The sequence below is a fragment of the Parasteatoda tepidariorum genome, chromosome 2, assembly GCF_982258835.1.
Source record: "Parasteatoda tepidariorum strain Cologne lab strain chromosome 2, Ptep-v5.0, whole genome shotgun sequence".
Lineage (NCBI taxonomy): Eukaryota > Metazoa > Arthropoda > Arachnida > Araneae > Theridiidae > Parasteatoda > Parasteatoda tepidariorum.
In genome coordinates, this window is record NC_141756.1 from 74822545 (window position 1) to 74846524 (window position 23980).

The following is a 23980-nucleotide window of genomic DNA, read 5'->3' on the forward strand; positions in this document are numbered from 1 at the left end:
AATTTCAAGGTTTTCTCCAGGTTTTCTTTTGCCACAAAAAAGTTTTCAAAGAAGGTATTTACGTTTTTTCTAATTCTTATTATTTTGAACTATAAAACATTTTTAACGTGTAGGGAAAAGCAAAATAGATATTTTAAGTTCCGTTAAAGAGCGTTAAGTCTCCTAATTTCATCCAATAATTTTCTGATAACAATTCTTTAATTTTAGAATTTTTTTCCCCTATTATCCTTAGCTATTATAAAAATTTAAAAAAATGAATTTACGTTTATTCTAATTCTAACAGCTTTGAAATGTAAAACATTTTTCACGTATAGAGAAAAGCAAAACAGGTATTTTAAGTTCCGTTAAAGAGCGTGAAAATCAATAAAAACAGTCTCCTAATTTTACTTAATAATTTTCTGACAGTTACTCTTTAATTTATAAGTTTTCTCCCTATTTACTTTAGCCACAAAATAAATTTTTAAAAAATATTCTTTACGCTTATTCTAATTTTAATAAATTAGAACTGTACAACATTTTTAACCGTGTCGAGAAAAACGAAACAAGTATTTTAAGTTCCGTTAAAGCGCGTCCCGTTCAATAAAAAACAAAATGCGCTTTCACTCCCGACAACACCTTTAATATTTCCTTCCTCCAGATAGTTTCGAGGCAGGAAAGTTTGTTTTCACCGCACACCACACAACTAAACAGATAAAGGTAGGTGAACAGATGAATGAATCGACCGATCTATCCTCAGATTCAAAAGCGACGAAGAGAGACGCACGCGCAATCAGAAGAAAACGCATCTCTCAACCACTACCAAGATTCCAGCTCCGTCGCCAAGGGGACGAAATTCGCCAAGCAATCCACACCGCGCTCTGAATTTGAACTTCACTGCAACAATCGCATGGTGCTCTTCGCCGTGACGCCTGACAGCGAGATCGTCTGCAGTACCGGGGCGGCACTGGACGATGCGAGATGGGGGAGCCGTCATGGTGTGGACTGTGTAGGTGTCCCCCCACAGTCCTATGGGCCATGAGCGGCGGCGGGGCGGCAGATGTGAGCTTCACAAAGCGGGCCGCGCAAGAATTGAGCCGATGTTTCAATGGACTAACGGTAAGAACTGCCGGAAAAAACTCATCTAATGCCTCGACCACCTTTTGCCCAGGCGGTGGTGCTCTAAATGAAACACAGCACCTGCTGCAGTGTCGGGCTGCCAGGGCTCGGTCTGCCCATCATTCAAAGTTCAAGGAGAGGCTGGACATTGTGCCACATGCGAGGAACCTGACCGAGCTTTGGCTCGAACCTGGGTTCCTCACACAGCTGTTTAAGCACGTGTGTCCAAAAGATCGATCCGTTTTAGCTCAGGTAAGACGAGAAGCATGCTTTAAATAAGCTCTCATTTTAGTAACTTTTTATATGGTATTAAAAATATTAATGATGACTTTTTAAACAAAAACTTAATTTAAGGAGCATAATTTCGGGTAAAATATTTATTTAAAAAAATACGGACGATACTAGTGTGAGTTTTCTAGATCGGAGCGAAATACATATTTCCAATAATTTACAGCAGTTTTTGACTTAACTCTAAATATTTAATGTAAAAAAGTTTTTGTTTACTTTTTATTGTTTTGTTATTTTTCCTGAGGAACTAGAGGAAAAAATATTTAGGATCAAAATAAAGAAAACACGAAGAAAAAAAAATTACAAATATGATATATGAAAATTTTGTTTAAAAAAATTATATTTACTAAGCATCTGCTTTTAAACAGAACTCGTCAACTACTATTTATTTATGATGGTATGATTATATTAAAATCATCTATTAATTCGTGTTTTAATAATATTCCTTTTTTATATTTTTCGTTTTTTGTAATGCAGTTCCTAAGAATGAATGACAAATAAATAGAAAAAATGTAATATGCAAATATACCAACATGTAATGTATTTCATAAAACTTTGAATAGAATAAATTATTAAAATCAGTAAATAAAGGAAATAAATTCTGTACCAGATCAATTGAAATGAAAACAACAACAACTTGTATTTAAGAATAAATAAGTTGTAAGAATAAGATTTATAATTCAAACCTCAAAAAATATCAGTTCAATTTTTCATAAATTTGTTTCAACTTCTATATGAGGAAAAAAATTTATTTGCCCCACGACACGGAGCTTTTGGAGCTCACTGCAAGTTTCTTCACTTTTTGAGAAGCATTTGGAGCTTAAATGTTGTAAATTATTTAACGTTTGATTTCGCAATTATTTTAACTTATAATTTCCACATGAATAAATACTTAAATATTTTAATTATAAAATACAATGTTTAATTTATAAAATTAATTTATATCAGATATTAATTTATAATATTAATTTATATTAGATTATATTAAAGAAGGAAGAAAATTTATAAAGAGAAGATTATAAAAAGAAGAAAAAAACGTTAGCTACCTTATCATTCATTATCTAGTTAAGATGTTTGTATTGCGATAACATTCATCACCAGTTTTATTTTCAAATTAAAAACATCATAACGTTTTTCAGATTTTTATCGTATTTATCGATAAATTGAACAGCATGTCTGTAACTGTCATTGTATTTTACTTTACTGGAAGGTTCTTTTTTTTTTTTCAAATTATTTGTAACAAATTCACATTATATTAAATAAAAATGTCAATCAGGGAAACACGATAAACGCAATTAAAAACATTCAAGTGGAATAGAACAGTTGACACACACTGTTAAATTTTAAACTGAATCGAAAATTTATTAAGTTATTAGTTACATTGTTTCCAAAAATATTTTGTTTAAAGTTGAAAATCTTACTCTAGGTTAAATTTTATTACGCAATCCCAAGTGCGATGGGTTATACATAATCATTTTAAAGTAAGTCAAGTAAAAGCCCCTCTAAGTCTCACTCTGTTAAAAAAAATGGAAAAAATGGTTAAATAACAATTTATTTATTATTTTACCTTTTTCAAACAAAACAGTCAAATAATTATAAATAAGATGGTGTTTAAACTGGTAACTATGATAAAACCGTTTATTAACTGCTTTCACCCAATACGGTTGAACAACCAGAACCAGGGATTCGAGTCCCAGCGTTGGCACCACAATATTCCCTCTATTCTCTTCAACACATGAAGAGTTTTCAGTGACCTTCAGTTCCCAATTAGTGACCCTGGCTATTGAAATACGATACCCTCTTTCCCTCGCAAATCGCAGCATCATTAAGTTTTCAAACCATGCCCAGCTAAATTTCTTTTTTACGGTTTTGAAGCCATGCTAGTTGTAAATGGTTAAGAATCTGTATAGTTTTGTATTCATGGTTTTTTAACTATATTAGTTAAAAAAAAGGTTTCAAAACCGTATAGATAAAAAATGCTCTTCGCCGTAAACTTTACGGTTAATTAGATGAACAGACTGATGCCGATTATTTTCTATGATTTTAGAATGTAAATTCTTACGTAAAAATTGAGCGTAAAAATTGAGCTCATCCTCAGTCACTGTAAACCTTAACTAAGCTGTTCCTGATCTACATATTTTCGGCAAATTTCTAAACGTGCTATTGTATGCAATGCCGAAAATCGACCGGCAAAGTATGAAATGATTAATTATTTCACAAATCGCCCTATTATGTAAATGGCAAGCCAACAAAGTATGAAATCTGATTTATTTTATACCTTTAATAAATGTGGTTATGATTTAGTATTAGTTGAAAGTAATTTCTAATAAGTAGGTTTACATTTTGTTTTTTTTCCTTACACTGTAAAAAAAATCCGGATCAAATTACGGTAAAAAGTACAGGCACTCAGGGTACCAGTACTTTTTACAGTAAAATGCATTTTTAACGGAACGAAAATTCTGATATATCACCACAATCTAACAGTAATAATTACTGTAAGATCATTGAATCACTCTAATTAAATAAATATTACTAAAAAAATTATGGTCTAATACTAATACGGATTTTACGAATGATGCAGCCAAAGAACCGGAATTTTTTACAGTGTAAAAAGGGGCATTAATTTTCAGTATTATTAACAATTGCTGATTACCATTGATAAAAACTCGGCAAAATATGTGTATTATTTATACGGTGTTAAATAATAACCGTATGAATAATATAAATTAATTATTGCCAGTATGTTGCTTCTTTTTGTTCAAAACTGTACAACTTACTCAGCATAATTTGATTTATACAGTGAATTCGCGATAACTCGAATCTGATAGGACTGACGAAAAACTTCGACATATCGGAAGTTCGACTTACCGTTAGTTTCGGTTTCGCACTTTCAAAATATTGTCGGATTATTTAATTACTGCTTATTAATTACAAATCTTCTGATTGCTTACAATATTTAAGATAATTTTTCTGACAAGTCATTTACGATAAGACTGTTTGAAGTACTTTATGATACCCTGGTCCATCGGCTGCAACTGTTTGGCGGGAGAAACTGCAAGTTTACTGCTTTCAAATTAGGAAGATCACTATGTGCTGTGCATTTATCCATAAAGAGTATCACTTTTCTTTTTTTTGCGAAGAATTTCCGATCCAATTTTCTTACATAGTCTTCAAATAAAACTAATATCATCCAAAACTTTTTGTTAGACTTGTAATCCAAAGGATACGTTTTTACATTCTTGAAACATCGGGGATTTCGGTATTTTCCGATAACAAGTAAGGGCAATTTCTCTGTCCCAGACGCATTTCCTCCAACTAGAACAGTCAAACGTTCCTTGCTCATTTTACCCCATGGGCAGTTTTCATCCATAAACATCATAGTCTTATTTGGAAAACATTTAAAAAATAAACCCATTTCATCAATATTGAAAACATCATTTTAACTGTATCCTTGAAGTAAATTTGGTAACGTTTCATTTAACCACTGTTCACATACTTCAAGAGGGACAGCCTTAGCTTCTCCATGAAGAGTGCGAAAGACATTGTGTGTGTGTTGCAAAGGAAGGGGCAAGATATCAGCTCCTAGGTTTTTTTTCTTTCTTTAAAAAATTCAAAAAAAATCGAGTTAAAGGGAGTAAAATTCGAATAATCGAGAATAATTAACATGAAATTGAAGATAAAAGGGTCGGGACCTCATAAAAAAATCGAGTTATAGTAATATTCGAGTTATCGTACTTCGAGTTATAGCGAATTGACTGTACTATGATACTTTTAAGTTATGCAGTATTTTTTATACTGATATTTTTTTAGAGCTAAGTGTCATTGCCTATGGCATTCCTTACCCTTACACTGATGGTATTCCTTATACTGATTCTTTACACAATATGATTTAAAGCTTTTAGAGGTTGGGGAGACCTACAATAAATTACGAAAGAAAACAAGTATTTTTGAACACCCTATGCCAGAGAAACGAGCAATAAGATTGTAACTTGCATAGATCATTTAAGTTATAATTTTTAATTACTGCATCAAATTTCGTAATTCTAGCGTAAATGTTTATGGAAATATAGACATTTTTATAGAAAACGTTTTTTTTTTTTTTTTTTTTTTTTTTTGGTCTACGGGTTTTTTCTTCTTTTGCTATAACTTTGTAAATATTCATTACAAATAAACATAATTTTTGGAGCAATTTAAAATTAATTCCAAATTTATTAATTTAAAATTTTAAAAAATCCGTTTAAAACTGCGCAAGATATGAGTATTTAAAGTAGTTCTTTTATACTGAGCATGGGCAGAAAAAATATTTTTTTAAAAGAAATTCATAACTATGTTGTAAAACGTATTTTGCAACTATAAAAAAGATTTAATTTCAATATTTTAAAAATTTACTTTCAATTTTAATATCTTAAATTAGTTTTTACACTTTCTAAATGAAAGCTCAAAAAGATACGGGATTTTCCACAATCTTCATTTTCTTCTAATGAAGAAGAATTATTAAAAATTTGACCAGCATTGTGAGGATCATTCCCCATAAAAGTATGCTTTGTTCCGCATTTTTTCTTTCCTTATACCATCGCGTTTTGTTTTTTGAACTATTATTGTAAAGTATTATCAGTTGTTATCAAATTTTGTGTTGTGATACAAAATAAAATTTGGGGAAAACCCCTGATCATTTTTATCTTTCTTATAAAAATTACGAGAACTACTTAGAAAACTGCTTGAAACTTTTTAAATGTTTAAGATATTCAAATCAAACTTTTTTTATTACTTACCAAATAAAATTCATAACAATATTATGAAAAAGTTTTTTTCAAATTTCTTCTGCGCATGCGCTGTATAAAAGAACTACATTAAGTACTTATACGTTGTGCAGCTTTCAAAGAATTTTTTAAAATTTTAAATCACTAATTTCGTAATTAATTTTAAATGTTCCACAAATTTGTTTATTTCCATTGAATATTTATAAAGTTGTAGCAAAAAACGTAAGGAAAAAACTTAATTTTTTATTAAAATATCCATATTTTCATAAATATTTACTCTAGGTTGAAGAAATTTTATGCAGTTATTAAAAATAGCAACCAAAGCAATCGATACAAGTTACAAGCTTATTGCTTCTGGCATAAGGTGTTTAAAAATACTTGTTTTCTTCGTAATTTACGGCTTTAAATCTTAAATCCCTGAAAGCTTTAAATCTTATTGCTTAGTATAAAAAATCGCACAAACTAATTATCTCAAAAGTTATAAAATGATACTTTAAATATTTCTATAGGAATTTTAAAAAAATGTCAGAAACTGAAAATATCTCTTCCATTATTGTAGGGTAGTGTATAATCTTACACGCAAAAATATCATACTTAGCTTAAAAAAACGCTTTTCATTGCATACAATACCACATTGTAAGCAATGAAAATTGTCTTCCTATTGTATGTCCTGTTTGCAGTCTATCATAATTTTTATACTTTGTATAAAAATAACAAATATTGCTTGCAACATATATAAAATTTAATACTGAAATAAATTGATTAAACTGACATTTTCAAACCGGGAAATTCACCATTTTGATTTATGTGTTTGATAAAAACTAGCTGGAACAGTAAAATCTGTCAGAATTTTCCAAGACTTTTTTTGTGTTTTTCATTCTATTTTAATTTTAAAATCTTAATTTTTAGCCATTCAAATGTTACATAGCATTTAATTAGCTAACTATTACTATAATACATAGCACAGGCCTACGATAAAAAAAATACAAGAGGTCTGATAGCTGAACTTATGTATTTTTTGGTGCTGAAATGGAAAATAATAATGAAAAATGTCCATCACGTCACGTTTTTTTAGAAAAATTCAATTTTACTGGAATTTTTACGAACATTTACCATAAAAAAATTTCGTTTTCGAATTTCTTCCTTTCTTGACTGACCAGCATTCTACTTTAGTCAAATCTACAAAAGTACCCCTCTATCACTACTTCCTGTCACCGTCCCTTTCTCTGTAACAATCTCTCTGTACCAATAGCGTAGCGAGAATCCTTATCTAGGTTCGCTAACCTCTCAGAAACACCAGCAAGCGTAATAAGGAGTCATTTTAAAGTTTGCTTTTTTCTGTGCGTTTCGTGAAACATGGCTTTGAGTTCAAGACATTGTGAAAATTTCCCAGGTGACTTTTGTTATACATGCGGCGAATATAGTGTTGTTAAAAATCACATGAGGAGCAATTCAGACAATGTAAGATAACTTTATCTCGCATATTTTGACAGGAAACTCTTGGATCAGGACAAATCTTGGGCACCTCATAAAGTTTGTGTGCAGTGTCTCAATGATCTACGCTTATGCCATCAAGGAAAGAAGACTGTTTTACGATTTGGAATTCCTATGACGTGTAGGGAGCCCCAAAACCACTTTGATGATTGTTATTTTTGTTCCTGCCATGTTCGTGGGTATAACCGGAAAAATCAAAGACTAATATCTTATCCAGATAGTATTCCATCGGCCATACGCCTCGTTCCTCATGGACCTGATGTGCCTGTGCCTTCAACTGAATTACCAATCATCTCTTCAGAGTCTTCAGACTCGGAACATCCAGAAGTTCAAGACTCCGATATCGAATATAAACCATGTCCAGTCGGTTTTCCTCAGCCCTCCTCTCAGGTTGAGCTTAATGATCTGACTAGAGATCTTGGCCTTTCGAAAGAGGCAGCTGGATTGTTAGACTCTAGACCGAAAGAAAAAAACTTATTGGCCAAAGGAACATCTTCTTATTGGTACAGGAATCGTGAAAAGGAATTTATCAAGTACTTTGATGAAGAGGAGAACTTGGTCTATTGGTCTGATGCTCCTGGATTGATGAGCAAATTTAATGTCATCTACAATAAAGATGAGTAGAGGCTGTTTATAGATTCATCTAAAAGAAGCCTCAAAGCTGTTCTTCTTCATCATGGGAGCCAGTATGCATCAGTACCAGTTGAACACTCAGTATATTTAAAAGAATGCTACGAAAACCTGGCTCTCGTCCTGAACAAAAGAAAATATATCGACCACAGTTGGACCATTTGCAGTGATTTGAAAGTTATCTCCATGCTTCTTGGTCAACAAGGGGGATTTATAAAGTACCCATGTTTCATTTGTGAGTGGGACAGCCGTGACAAGATCCATATTGGGTCAAAAAAGAATGGCCGAAAAGACATAATCTTGATTCAGGTACCAAGAACGTTATTCGAAACAGGTTAGTTGATCCGAAAAAAGTATTGTTACCTCCGCTACATGTAAGCAGTGTGTCAATGCTGCTCCAAAAGATGGCAATTGTTTCAAATACCTGTGCAAAAGGTTTCCATGTTTATCCCAAGCTAAGTTGAAAGAAGAAATATTTGTTGGTCCAGATATCCGCAAACTCATGAAGGATAAAGAATTTAAGACTAACAGAAACGGAAAAAGAAGCTTGGGTTGCTTTCAAAGATGTCGTCAGTAAATTTCTGGGTAATTAAGAGGATCCTTATTATAAGGAAATTGTAATGAAAATGCTGGACGAATTTAAAACGTTGGGTTGCTCCATGAGTGTAAAAATGCATTTCCTTCACTCACATGTGGATTTTTTCCCTGAAAATTTAGGAGCAGTCACCTAGAACAAGGGGAAATGTTCCATCAAGACATCAGAGATATGGAGCTTAAATATCAAGGAAGATGGGACAAGAACATGTTCGCTGACTACTGTTGGATGATAGCTCGAGATAAACCTGAGATTAAGCATAAAAGAAGATAATCAAAAATAAGTTTCAGAGAAACTTTTCTCTTTTGTTTTTTGCTTGCTTTGTGTTTTGTTTCAAACTTTCATATACACAAACACAATATTTGTTATTCTTGGTTAATCGTCAATTTTACGTAAGTTATCTCAATAAAAACAAATTAAAATGGTTTGTTGGTGATTTTCTTCTAGTCTAGAAGCTGATGTAAAAAGTTTGAACACAAGGAACTTATTGTTTTTCTCTCAACCAGAGGTGACTTCTGCGGTCTGATTACAGTATTTTTCATTCATTTTAACCTATAAAAATTAGCTGATAGCTCAAAAATCAATTTTCTTTCCCAAGATTAAATTTTACATAGATCGAAATGAATGAGGAGAACAGTTACCGGATAGTACATGCAAAATTGTTTGAGATAATGCCTTTCCAAATAGGATTTTAGTAAAAACATTAATATCGATTTCATAAAAAATTCTGATGTGATTGGTAAAAATGAAGGTCATTTTCGAAATCAGCGCATCAAATAACATATAAATCAATAATAACTTAGCTTGCATTTTTCAAAAAGTTCAATTTCGCAGGCTTGTGTAATTTATTACATCTTTTTATGAATTGCGGAATGCTCTATTTTGTATTTGTTTTAAAATTACAACCCATTACAACTGACAATGCAAGTCTAAATATCACAATCTATTTTTTTTATTATTTTTTTTTCTTAATTGCTTATTATATATTATTTATTTTTAATTCATAATTATATAATTTTTGTTTATTTTTCGATTTGATCATTTATTCATTTCTTTCTTTATTTATTTGTTAAATTTTGCATACTGTTTTCGTATTTTTACAATATATTATTATTTTACACACTTAAACGTTGATGTGTTCTCCTTAATGCATTTTCTTTATATTTCTGAGAAGGACTTAAAACCACATGAATGTAGAACACATTTTTTTTCTTATCTAAGATACATTTTAATAGGAGAAGAAGTATATCCTAACAGTTTCCAGCCGTAGGTGTATTTTCTATAAATAATCTTTCTATAAATAATCTTACTAAAATCTTACTTTACACTTTCTCCTACTAAAATTTTTGATTAAATTTTAACTTCCAAAATACTATGTAGCATCCTTTAAAAACAACATATAACTTTTAGAACATATTTAAAGTATATGTTTAAGTATAAAGTAATCTTAGAATCGAAGAAATCTAATGTTTGCATTTATCATTCTATTGGAAATTTGTTCCATTTTTGTGCTAAGTATTACATACAAAACCATTCAATGTTTGTAAACAAAATATCTAAAATTATTAATTTTTTCTCATTCTGATAGTTTTTCTAATTCACAATTTTTCTAGTAGACTCTGATATATTTACCAAAGATTAATGTTTTTAGATTAATGTTTCGATTCTCAGATTTAAGTTTTTATTTTGTATTCTTCCCTGAATATAATTGTTACGTAGCTTTTTATTATAATTTAATATTTGAATTCCAGCTTATCCGAATCATTAATTAAACTCAGTGTTTTTAATAAAAGCTTTTTATTTTACTATTATTTTTCCCAACTGTAGTTACACTTTTCATTACAAAAAACGGCAAATGAATCCTAATAAAACACAGAAAAACATCGATATTAATATATTACTATCAATATCAATAAGTTATTTATCCCTTTCTATCAATACGAAATTAGTGTATAACTATAAATAAGTTAAAGAAAATATATGTTAATATGAATATACCCCTATTAGTTAAAACCTAAATCTAGAGTTTTCATCAGTACTTCATACGAAATACTTGACATCTATATTTTTTTACAATTTTCAGTTATAAATAAACAATGAAGTATGGAGTAATAATATAATATGTTAAGATTAAGCCAGTTGTTTCAACGAAAAGTAATCAACTTTTTTAAACTTCATTTTCATTTTTTAAACTTCATGAAAAAAAAAAATTTTTATTTTTACATAACTCAACAAAAAACCCAGTTAAAAATATTTTATTTCATTTTCAGATTGATTTATGTTTATAATAAAGGAATGCGTGCGTAAATAAAATTGGACATCGATATCCTTAAACTAAATTTTAGTAGTAACAGTATTTCTTGCTAGCATAATATTAAGGTAAATCTTATTGCACATAAATTATGTTTATTGTTCTGGGATAATTAAATATTCAACCAGGATAGTTAATTTCATTTAATATTTTCTGTTTCAATTAATAATTTTATTTAATATTTCCTGGTGTTCAATTCTAGTTTTATTTCACCGAGAATTTGTTAAAATGCTTTTAAAATATCCTACGCTTAACAAAAGATATAATAATAAACGCTATTGAAAATTTAAGTACATTGAATAAAAAAGTAATTAATTATAAAGTACATTTATTAATGTCTCTAGATTAAGAAAAGTTCTGAGTTAATTATTCTACAACCTAACAGCCATCGTGAAATTTTTTAGAAGCAGAGAATTTTTTTAAAAGCTTACTTTCAAAAAAGAAAACTTATAAAACTTTTAAAGCTTAGTTTTAAAAAATTTAAGAATAAAAATATATTTTTATTTATACAGCCATGAAATAAATTACCTTAGGACTATGTCTTTTAAAATCAGAATTATTATTATCAGAATTATTATTATTATCAGAATTGTTGTTATTAGAATTATTTATCAGAATTATAAATCAGAGTTATTATTAATATCAGAATTATTAATTATCATCAGAATAATTGTTTGACAGAAAATTATATGATTTTTATATTATTTACCATAAATGTTATAATACCGGGCAGGGTAATATATTTAAGTTTTACTGGATATCCGGAACACGAAGGATGACTAATAAAACTTTTGCCGGGTACTTGGAACCGGTCTGATAAAATATGAATTTTTTACCGGGTACCCACACCCGACACCTCTCTAGTTAGAAATAAATTTTAATTTGGTTAATTACTGCTAGAGATTTTATAATTTCGCTAATTGAAGACTTGCGGATGAGAAACAATGGCTAGACAATATCTTTATTTTCTGTACTTAATGTATGCATTTTAGATTTAAACTTGAAATCAATAAAATTTCCTTTAAACCTTCATCCACTTCAATTGTCATAGAGTGTTAAAAATTGATTTTATTTTGGTCAATGAGAGCTAGCGATTTGTAGATTTCGCTAATTGAAAGATTGCGGAAAGGAAATAAAGGCTATGCATTATCTTTATTTTCTGTACTCAATGTATATTAAATTTACACATAATTTACTCGAAATCAATAAAATTTCTCTTAAACCTTCATCCGCTTCAATTCTTCTAGAATGTTAAAAATTGGTTTTATTTCGGTTAATGAGAGCTAGAGATTTATAGATTTAGCTAATTGAAAGCTTGCGGACAAGAAATAAAGGCTAACCATTATCTTTATTTTCTGTTTTTAGTTTATACATTTTAAATTTAACTTACTGGAAATCAATAAAATTTCCCTTAAACATTCATCCACTTATTTATCTTAGAATGTTAGAAATCGCTTTCAATTTGGTTTATGAGGTCTGTATTTTTATAGTTTCCTAATTGAAAGCTTGCGGACAATAAATGTAGGATAGGCATTATCTTCAGTTTCTGTGCACAGTATATACAATTTTAAACTTAGTTTATTCGAAATCAATAAAATTTCCCTTAAACCTTCATCCGCTTCAGTTCTCTTAGAGTGTTAGAAATTGATTTTAATTGATTTAATGAGGGCTAGAGATTTATAGATTTCACTAATCGAAAGCTTGCGGAGAAAAAATAAAGGCCGGGTATTACTTTTATTTTCTGTTCTCAGTTTAGACACTTTAAACTTAACTTACTGGAAATCAGTAAGGCCGGGTATTATTTTTATTTTCTGTTCTCAGTTTAGACATTTTAAACTTAACTTACTGGAAATCAGTAAACTTTTAGCTTAAACCTTCATCCACTTCATTTATCTTAGAATGTTAGAAATCGATTTTAATTTGGTTTATGAGGGCTATGTATTTATAGTTTCTTAACTGAACGATTGCGGACAATAAATAAAAGATGGGCATTATCTTTAGTTTCTGTACTCAATGTATACAATTTCAAACTTAGTTTACTCGAAATCAATAAAATTTCCCTTAAACCTTCATCCGCTTCAGTTCTCTTAGAGTGTTAGAAATTGATTTTAACTAATTTAATGAGGGTTAGAGATTTATAGATTTCGCTATTTGAAAGGTTGCGGACAAGAAATAAAAGCCAGGTATTATCATTATTTTTTGTTCTCAATTAATACATTTTAAACTTAACTTATTGGAAATCAATAAAATTTACTTTAAGCCCTTATCTACTTCATTTATCTTAGAATGTTGGTAATCGATTTTGATTTGGTTAATGAGTGCTAGAGATTTATAGATTTCGCTGATATTAAGCTTGTGGACAAGAAATAAAGGTTAGGCATTATCTTTATTTCTTATTCTCAACGTTTAGATTTTGAAATTGAATTTTATGAAATTTACTGAAATTTCCCTTAAAATTCCATCCACTTCAATAATCTTAGAATATTAGAAATCGATTTTAATTTGGTTAATGAGTGCTAAAGATTTAGTAATTTCCCTGATATTATGCTTGCGGACAAGAAATAAAGGTTAGGCATTATCTTTATTTTTCATTCTCAACGTTTAGATTTTGAAATTGAATTTTATGTTATTTACTGAAATTTCCCTTAAAAATTCCATCCACTTCAATAATCTTAGAATATTAGAAATCGATTTTAATTTGGTTAATGAGTGCTAAAGATTAATAGATTTCGCTGATATTAAACTTGCAGACAAGAAATAAAGGTTAGGCATTATCTTTATTTCCTATTCTCAACGTTTAGATTTTGAAATTGAATTTTATGGAATTTACTGGAATTTCCCTTAAAATTCCATCCACTTCAATAATCTTAGAATATTAGAAAACGATTTTAATTTGGTTAATGAGTGCTAGAGATTAATAGATTTCGCTGATATTAAACTTGCAGACAAGAAATAAAGGTTAGGCATTATCTTTATTTTCTATTCTCAACGTTTAGATTTTGAAATTGAATTTTATGTTATTTACTGAAATTTCCCTTAAAAATTCCATCCACTTCAATAATCTTAGAATATTATAAAATCGATTTTAATTTGGTTAATGAGTGCTAAAGATTAATAGATTTCGCTGATATTAAACTTGCAGACAAGAAATAAAGGTTAGGCATTATCTTTATTTCCTATTCTCAACGTTTAGATTTTGAAATTGAATTTTATGGAATTTACTGAAATTTCCCTTAAAATTCCATCCACTTCAATAACCTTAGAATATTAGAAATCGATTTTAATTTGGTTAATTAGTGCTAGAGATTAATAGATTTCGCTGATATTAAACTTGCAGACAAGAAATAAAGGTTAGGCATTATCTTTATTTTCTATTCTCAACGTTTAGATTTTGAAATTGAATTTTATGTAATTTACTGAAATTTCCCTTAAAATTCCATCCACTTCAATAATCTTAGAATATTAGAAATCGATTTTAATTTGGTTAATGAGTGCTAGAGATTAATAGATTTCGCTGATATTAAACTTGCAGACAAGAAATAAAGGTTAGGTATTATCTTTATTTTCTATTCTCAACGTTTAGATTTTGAAATTGAATTTTATGGAATTTACTGAAATTTCCCATAAAATTCCATCCACTTCAATAATCTTAGAATATTAGAAATCGATTTTAATTTGGTTAATGAGTGCTAGAGATTAATAGATTTTGCTGATATTAAATTTGTAGACAAGAAATAAAGGTTAGGCATTATCTTTATTTTCTATTCTCAACGTTTAGATTTTGAAATTGAATTTTATGTAATTTACTGAAATTTCCCTTAAAATTCCATCTACTTAAATAATCTTAGAATGTTAGAAATCGATTTTAATTAAATTAATGAGTGCTAGAGATTTATAGATTTCACAAATTAGAAAATTGCGGACAAGTAATAAAGCCTAGACTTTAACGTTATTTTTCTCTAATTCTCTAAAATTTCACTTTAATCCTTAACCACTGCATTTATCTCAAAAAGTTGGAATCAAATTTCAATTGATTTTATATTAGATTAAGTAAAAAATATTGTAACATGAGAATCTATGGGTTTAATTTTTTCAAAAACAATTTTAAGTAGAACCGCATTATAATCAATTTACGATTCTCTCTGATAATTATTCCCCAATTTCGCATTTTTTCACACAAAGAATAAGCGGTTAAAGTTAAGATGGGTTCTGTTAATTATCTTTAAACTACATCAGTTTTTTTTTTCTTAAATGCCCTTAAGAGCTTTGCAAGAGTTAGATTTCACAAAATACCTAAAAGGCTGTTCATTTTATATTTTTTACGCCCAACTAGTTTGTCAAACTGCTTCAAAGGAACATTTTCTTTTTTTTCACTGGAACATTTTCATTTCCTTTTTTTTACAATTTTCAGCATTTATTATTTTTTTAATGTAATACAAATTTTTGCACAAGTAGCTAATGAAGATTTTTTTAAAAAACTTCTCCTTACGAGAATTATATGAAAAATCACATTTAAAAAGAGTTTAAACATAATTTTTGGAAAAACTGTTTTTAAATTGTTAATGAGTTTTATACTCAAAACTAAGAGCGAAAACGGTGAATTTAGTAAAAAAAGTAAAATTAAAAAAATAGTGCGTGTAGTCCCTCTTCGCGGAAAAAGTTAAACTTCGTAACCTGCGACGTTAATTATAGAAGAATCAGCAGTCGTAGAAGGATCACTAGTTCTACTCAACGACTCTTTTTCCCGCTCCGCTCGCTTCCGTGCTCTGTAATAACGGTAATATTGTGCATTTTTACCTCGTGGACCTCTTTAACCAGTGGAAGTGCTTGCGGTTGCCTCATCGTCTCGCCCAGGAAAATGTACTTGTATTAAAAAGGTATGTGAATGCGTCATAATGTAATTTCAAAAGAGAAAACCTAACAATCAATTGATATTCACAAGAGACGTACCTTGACATAACCTTAAATCCGTCGCATCTTGAGCTACAATTGCCGTCCAACTCAACTGCAGTTGGATTACAACGTGACGTTAACCACAGAAGCAATGGCGGACAACATCCAGCAGCACATTGAAATCAGCCAAGATTTTGATTTTGACATTTTGATTTTGACATAGCTTCTTCATTAAACATACCACTCTTCATTTAGCTCAGCTATAATGTGTTTTTTCTTGGACAAAGTCATTATTTGTTCTCTAAAACACTGGTCGACTATAACAAAATCAATACAAATTCAAAATAAATATTTGTTTACGTTATTAACGCATACGCAATGAGAGATAATGTCTGCGTTGGACCGACTGCTTACGCTGAGCTAACAAAAAAGTATTTTTTTAGCTTCCGCTCTACGTCAACTTTCAGCTGACGTCCAGATAAGGCGCTAGTTCTAAGAAACCAGGCCTTGAGCTAACAAACCAGTATTTTGTTGACGTCAGCGGGACGTTGACGTCCCGCTGACTCCCAGATAAGGCGCTTGTCCTAAGAAACCAGACCTTAAGAAGTATAACTTCAAAAACTATTTAAAGTAAAAATAATTTTCATGGCGTCAAAATTAAAACTGTATTTAAAATAGGCATATTTCAATAACTTCGATTTAGAAAATCAATATACAAATAAAACGATTTAAAATCAAAATGCGATTTAAATTGCTATTTAAATTGTAAGAATTAAATATAGGCGGAAAATATTCTTTATTGTCAGTGATGTTAGTGATTTTTATAACTAACTAATAATGTTCATTTTTATTTTATATTAAATATAAAGAAATTGTTAATAATTGTCTTAACATTTATTCAGTAATCAATTTTAAGTACATTATTTAATATCCAATACTATTTAAGAATACTTGCTCAGTTTCATATTTATTTTTTGAATCTGCTACAACTTAAAAGTTGGTATTTTTCAAAACAATTAAATTCAAGATCACTTGAAAACTATATAAATAGTATATGGTAGTCATATTAATCCGATAATCATTAATTATATATAATACTCATACGGATAAGTATAAATAATACTTATATTGATGTCAATTTAGCTCATATTTTCTTATATATATTATGTGCAGCTTTGAGCTCAATAATTTTATTTGAAACCATATTCAAGAAATACAGGATGTTTTATAATCGCCGCCCTTAACACGTGTACATATTTCCTTCTCAAATTAATTCAAATCAATTATTCAATATGGATAGCAAATCAATATGTAAGTAGGATAAAATAAATTTTATGGAAATCTTTTCGTATCACTAGTGAGGAAGACGGGATGAAAAATATGAAAACAAATTTATTGCTTGATGAAAGTTAGAAATTTTTCGAACTATCACCTTTTAATTTTTTAACAGATTTTTATATCTTCAACTCCGCTTCTCTCAGTAGTAATTTGTTAAATTGTAATATAGTTTTTGTTTATTCATCATTCAGACTTTAATTAACGCTCCTAATGTGTATATCCCTTTGAATTCAGTTTCGAAAAGGATTATAGAAGTATATAATAAAGGAGTTCTTCACGGAACAACTTGTATATTTTTTCGTAAATTTATTCCTCCTTGTATATATTATTTATACAATACTTATCAGATTGGAAATAGTTTGCTTGTTCCAAATTAAAATATATACTAACGACTGAATAATTGGGTAGGAAGAAGAAGAAGATCGCATATACCCACACACGTGACCTATTACGCCATCGCCAGCTAGTTGTTTATAAGCAAAATGGCATGTTAAAGTAGAGCTAAGTTTCTCCACATAAGTTGGAATGTTAATTAACCCGAAGTTAATTGAATACAGCATCGTGTGGCATATCGAATTTGTTGAAATACATAATTCTTTTTTGTTAACGTCTTTTACTTTACTTAAATTTATTATTTGTTTATGTATCTTATTATGACCTTGATATATTTTTGTTTTGTGTACCTGGCAACTTCGATGCATAATTAGTTTGTTTATGTTCTACATGGCCTGTCTTTGTGCTAAGAAATGCATAGTTAAAGAATTGAAATCTTTGTGAAAGAATATAGAATGTGTTTCTTAAGAGATTTGATACTTGATGGGCTTGGCTCTACTCGAAATAGAATCGAAAGAACAGTCACAAAAGTAAACAGATGCCCCGTTTCAGCATCCAATCAGGATCGAGATGCCCGCCCTACGTCACTTGCGGATATCTTATTGTTACAACCGTAATCAGAGTTTTTTTTAAAGGAAATTTAATTTATGAGTTGACGATATGTACTTAAACCAAAGTTATTAAAATTGAATGGTTTTTTAAGGCTTATAAAATAATAGAAACCCGTACTTTTTCGCTTTAATTATTTAATAATTATACAATACTTGTTTATGAACACCATGATAGCTGCTATTGTGAATGATTCACTTGATTCTTGATGTATCGAGTGAATAAAGAAAGAAAAGAATAATGATAGAAGCTAATGAATTAGTTGAAACCCTCTTTTAATCTGTTCATTTGTAATTCAGATCATCCGCTTTAAGGAGATAAGCTTATAAAAACTTTTAACTTGTAGTTTTGAGGTTTATATTGAGAAAAACAATTATTGTATAGTTTTGGGATTAATCAGCTCTAACATTACTTTTTCACTCTAATATCGTATTTGTTTACATTTTCAGCTGTGTAAATGTTACGCAACCATTATCTTACGTAAAATCAGAATCATATACATCGAAATCGAGATTAGAAGAACGGATAAGGAAGTTTTTGTTTTTGTAAACATTCCTCTAAGGGAAAGGAAAAGCATAAATGAAATCATTCATCTTTTTCTAATATTTTTCCCTACAACAATTAATAACAAATAAAATCTGTCGGCAAAGGAAAAAAGAACATTTAATAAAAAATGTTTTTTTTTTTTTTTTTTTTTTTTTGCAATTTCCTTAATGAAGTCATTCACAAATCGCGTGATCTAACTTTCATTAAATACAAGTTGGCTGCTTCTTTTAATTCCAAGCGCCTTTTTATGTAACTCAATCATCTGATGAAAGACGCCTCTATGTGAAAAGAAATGCATTTTATCGGAAAATTGGCTCCCTCGCCAAGATTGGCTTCTTCTGTTGCTAAGGCAATGGATCTTTTTAGTGATTTCTAAGGGAGGACTGTATTTGTGGAAATAAATTCTGCTAGAAATGTTTTTTACAGAGGAATAAAGCTATCTTTGATCCTGCTATATATAACATTCTAAAGAATGTTCTTAAGAATGGTTGCTGCCATTGTAATACAATCTGAGTATAATTAAAGTGCTTGTAATCTTAGTGGTTGTAATCTTGTAATAATAGATATTCATTAAACCTTTTGATAAAAAATAAAACAGGTCTAATATTAAAAAGCAGATCTGAGAGTTTTATTGTTTCAGTCCGAAACACAAATTTTAAGTTTTTTTATAAAATATATAAATAATACGAGCTATATTTTTTAAGTGCAAAAATATGAAGTTAAGATTGTGATGCAACTTTAAAAAAATTATAACTTAAATTTAACTATCCAATTTTTCAGAATCTACTTGAAAGCCTTAATCTAAACCGGAATATACAAGGTGGTTAAAGTTAAATTGACAGTAATTAGAGACTCGTAGCTCCGTTGCGATTCTCCAATCCAGTGGACTTTAACTACCCGCTCTTCAATTGGGCATGTTCTTAAATGGAAAAAAGCCTGGATTCCTGACTTTATTTGAGTTTATGTAGCAAATTTAAAAGAAATAAACAAAAGCTTGCATTATAATTGTGACCAACTACATTCGAAAGGAAAATTTCCGCACAAAAAAAGTTGTTGAAGGCAGTTTGATTGCCAATTTTAGCACTCTGGTTTTGCTAACGAATAGTTATTTAGATCAGTGGTTCCAAAAGGTGCCTCCATGGAGCCCTGGGGTTCCTTGTAAAGATTTGTTCCGAGAATTAGGATTTTTTCTCCTAGTAATGGTTTTTGAAACCTGTGATTGTTATTAGATTTATTCAATAACGTTTTATTTTCTAAAACATTTATAAAATATTACATTAGTATGTCACATCCCGCATTTCAAATCAAAATATTAATGCTAAATTCAAGTATTTTTTAATTTGAGGGAAACTTTTTTTTGACAAATAAACGCCTTTTATGTAATTTAAAGTAATATATAATAATACACAAGTGGATCAAATATAAATTAGACTTTTTAATAGCAATAGACAGTTTTCTCGTTGTCATGGCAACAATGGAAATTTATTTAGCAGTGCTTACATCTTTTTTTTTTACTAGCTTGAATAATGAGTGAGTGTAAAGTTCCTAATGCAGTTGCACATCGATTAAATTTTTAACAAATGAAAATGTCCTAACCTAGTAAAATTTTGCGCAGATTACAGGTAAAGTTCGGCAATGATACCCTGCCAAGGGTTTAAATAGGCAAATCATGTATGCAAATTTGAAATTAATCTTGCTTGCACCACTACTCCACTGAATGAATCTGCTCCATTCAAAGCAAAATCTTGGTTATCTTCTGGTAATATAATATAATATAATATAATATAATATAATATAATATAATATAATATAATATAATATAATATAATATAATATAATATAATATAATATAATATAATATAATATAATGTATCGAATAGTTCAGTTCTAAGTAATAACTAAAAAGGATTCGAGACACATTTTTAAAAAATGCAACTTTTGTTTTGAATTTTTCTTTTTGTATGCGTGTTTGCTGTTATATTATACAAATGGTATACAAAACAAAGCTTTCACATCTTCTGTGAGTTATTTTTAAAAAATTTAGTAATTTTAAAAATTTATGTTTCTAGTTTTTATAGTTCTAGTTTTCTAGTTTTTCCAGTTTCTAGTTCTACTATAAAGGACCATCCATAAATGATTGCGCACTTTTATTTAATATTTTCAATCCCCCTTCTCCCCTTTTACAATGTGTCACTCTCCGGCGTACCCTCCGACCCCCCCCCCCTTCTGACATATCAAGCTAAATTACACAAAAATATGATAGCTATTCAGAAACAAAACACTTGTTATGAATCATATTTCAAAATTTTTAAACTATGTGTTTTAATCACTTTTGGGTGAATAAAAATAGTAATTTTAAATAAATAATCCCAAGAAAATGAAGCGGTAAGACGTTACTTGATTAGAAACTTCAGCATCTTCAAAAAGATGCAAATTATCATAAACAAATACAAAATTATACGAATTGAGCGCGTGAAACAGTCGACATGTTTCGATCGTTCAAAAATATGTGCCCATTTTCAGAACTTTCCAGGCGTGAATCAGACGAAGAAAAAATCATTTGAAATATAAAACGTTCAGTTGCCAATTAAAAATTGAAAAATAAAGGGGAAAAGCTAAACTAGGAAAAACTCAATAGGGAAATATGAAAAACAGAACAAGGAAAACCACAGCGGCGGAGAGTTGCAAATCAATGTAAAATGCATTGTTAACGGCATTAGTTCCTCCCCACTTCTCCATAACGCGTGGAAAGGCATTTTATCCTGATTTGCCCCTCTCGGCCATTGTGGTTTTTCCAGTTTTATTTCTCACCTTTAATTTTCAATTTTTCGTTGGCAACTTTACGTTTCATATTTCAAATCACTTTTGTTTCTTCTCATTCATGTCAGGATAATCTTGAAAATGCCGCCAATTTTTGACCGTTTGAAACATGTCGACTGTTTTTTTTCTAATTTATATAATTTGAAGCGAATGAAGTTTTAAATCAATTAAAAATAATAATGGTTAAATTTATGTTTATTTTGATGAAAAATACGAACAAATAGGAAAACTTATTATATAAATTATTTAATCTGATGATTAAATCCGATGATTAATCCGATGTTTTAATTTCAATCAAAATTTATGATGGCACAATTCTTGGTACTCCCTTCCTTACACCTTGTTGCAATTTTAAAAAAACTTTTATCTTCTACATTTGTTGTTGTTGTTGCTAATTCCCATCTGGTCTGACGGGGTCAGACCAGATCAATGAATCCGTTGATATTAAGAAAATCCGAAACCAGAGGAATGAATGTCGTTCCAGTCCAGCCCTAAACAGTTCAAGATGTGCTCAGGTGATGCCTGGTTTTGTTGGCATTTAGGGCAAAGAGGAAAAATCTTTTGATTTGCAGAAAATGTGAGACTTTTCAGGTGTCCACTGGCCAGTCGGGATAAGCAGGTGTTGGTTTGCCTGTCACCAGGAAGAGATAGAGAGAGTCCTGGTCTTTTTGCTTTATACCAGTAGTGAATAGGTGGAAGCAGCCACTTTTGTTTATTCTGGGCCTTTTGCCTTGCAAAAAGTTCAAGGTATGTAAGCTCTGAGGTGGAGAGGACTAGATGGTCTAGTCCCTTCTTTGCAAGAGTGTCAGCCAACTCGTTGCCGTGGATATCGACGGGCGACGGGATCCATTGAAAGTGGACCTCGTGCTGTTGGGAAATGAGCTTTACTTTTTGCAAGATCGAAAAACTGGTTTTATCTCCAATGAGGGCCCAATTTTTGAGGTGTTGAATTGAACTACTCTACATTTGTGACATCTTTTATTAACCACTACTAATTGAAATTATTATGCTTCAATACTAAAAATGCTTGAGTCACTTTGCTGTTTTTTATTGGTTTTTAAACAAACTTTAAATCATTTCTAAAATTAAAATCGCAACTTTTCCTTTATTTTTAAAGGACAAAACAAGCAAAATACATGGAAATATATTGTAAATTTCCTACAGACAAATTAAAGCAATCTCAAATATTTCTGATTTTATGCAGTTATCATAAAAGATGTTGAAATAGTTTTGAAGTGGTGCAGAAAACCTTTCTTGAAACTTTTTTTAAAAATACATGCATTGTTTTTCATTTTGTTTGCTCAAAAATTTTTTTATTTGATTTTTATTTCAATTTATAAATACAAAGTTGGAAAGGCATAATTTTTAAAATTGATTTGATACTCGTCTAACGCACTGTTCTCAGCACAAATTTCTGACACTACTGTTTGAAACTCTGTCTGACAAAAATTTCTCGGGGGAAAAAAAAGTTAAATAACAATTAACCGCTAAATTACCGTATTAAACTGAAACAGCCCAAAAATAATTAAAATGTAGTATGAAAACTGTGTGAGAAAAATCACTTATTGACTGTTTTTATCCAATATGGTTAAATGACCAAAATTTTAGCTGCACCAGCTGAACCTACCTTATGACGCCACTTAGTTTCCTCACAGCTAGGTATATATTATGATCGAGAAATCTAATCTGTCAATTTCATTACCCAGAACGGGGATTCAAATCCCAGTGTTACCACAATATTTCTTCCATTCCTTTAACTCATTAGGAGTTTCCAGTGTCCTGTACTACTCAACTCTAGAGTCTAGACTATTGCAATACGAGACTCTCATTCCCGCATAGATGGCAGCACCACAGAGCTTCTTAACTGAAAACAGTTTTGCATTTCCTATCTCTCGCGATAGATGGCGCCACTAGATAAACTAATTAAGCCACATTCCAAAATTCACACGATAAAACAAAACTCCACTACAACCCAACTCAAATATCCTATACATAACGAAAAGCTTAAGATCTCCTCACTAGATCCATTACCCAAAGTTAATTGTATCGCTTTCTCTGCATAACGTATAAACCAATTTTTATCCAAATTCAATACGCATAACGAATTCTGGATGGGTCTGAACAGGGTCACTTTAATTATAGCAGCCCTATATATATATTCAAAAATTAAACAATAAGATAACCTTTCAATCTTTTATACTGTCTACGCTTTTAAATGACACCCAGTACTGCTACCTTACCGTTAAAACGACTGATGCATCCGTTTGC

The 23980-nt window shown here is 29.9% G+C and overlaps 1 protein-coding gene across 2 annotated transcripts in view; it reads left to right on the plus strand.

The window, feature by feature from the left end:
• The first annotated feature begins 675 nt into the window (after positions 1–675).
• Positions 676–23980, plus strand: part of LOC107452733 (F-box/LRR-repeat protein 16) — a 70745-nt gene continuing 47440 nt past the window's right edge. For both annotated transcript variants that reach the window (XM_071177686.2, XM_071177687.2), the window contains exon 1: positions 676–1347. In XM_071177686.2, the coding sequence (XP_071033787.2) occupies positions 958–1347 (390 nt within the window). In that variant the 5' untranslated portion in view covers positions 676–957. The remainder of the gene's footprint in view (positions 1348–23980) is intronic.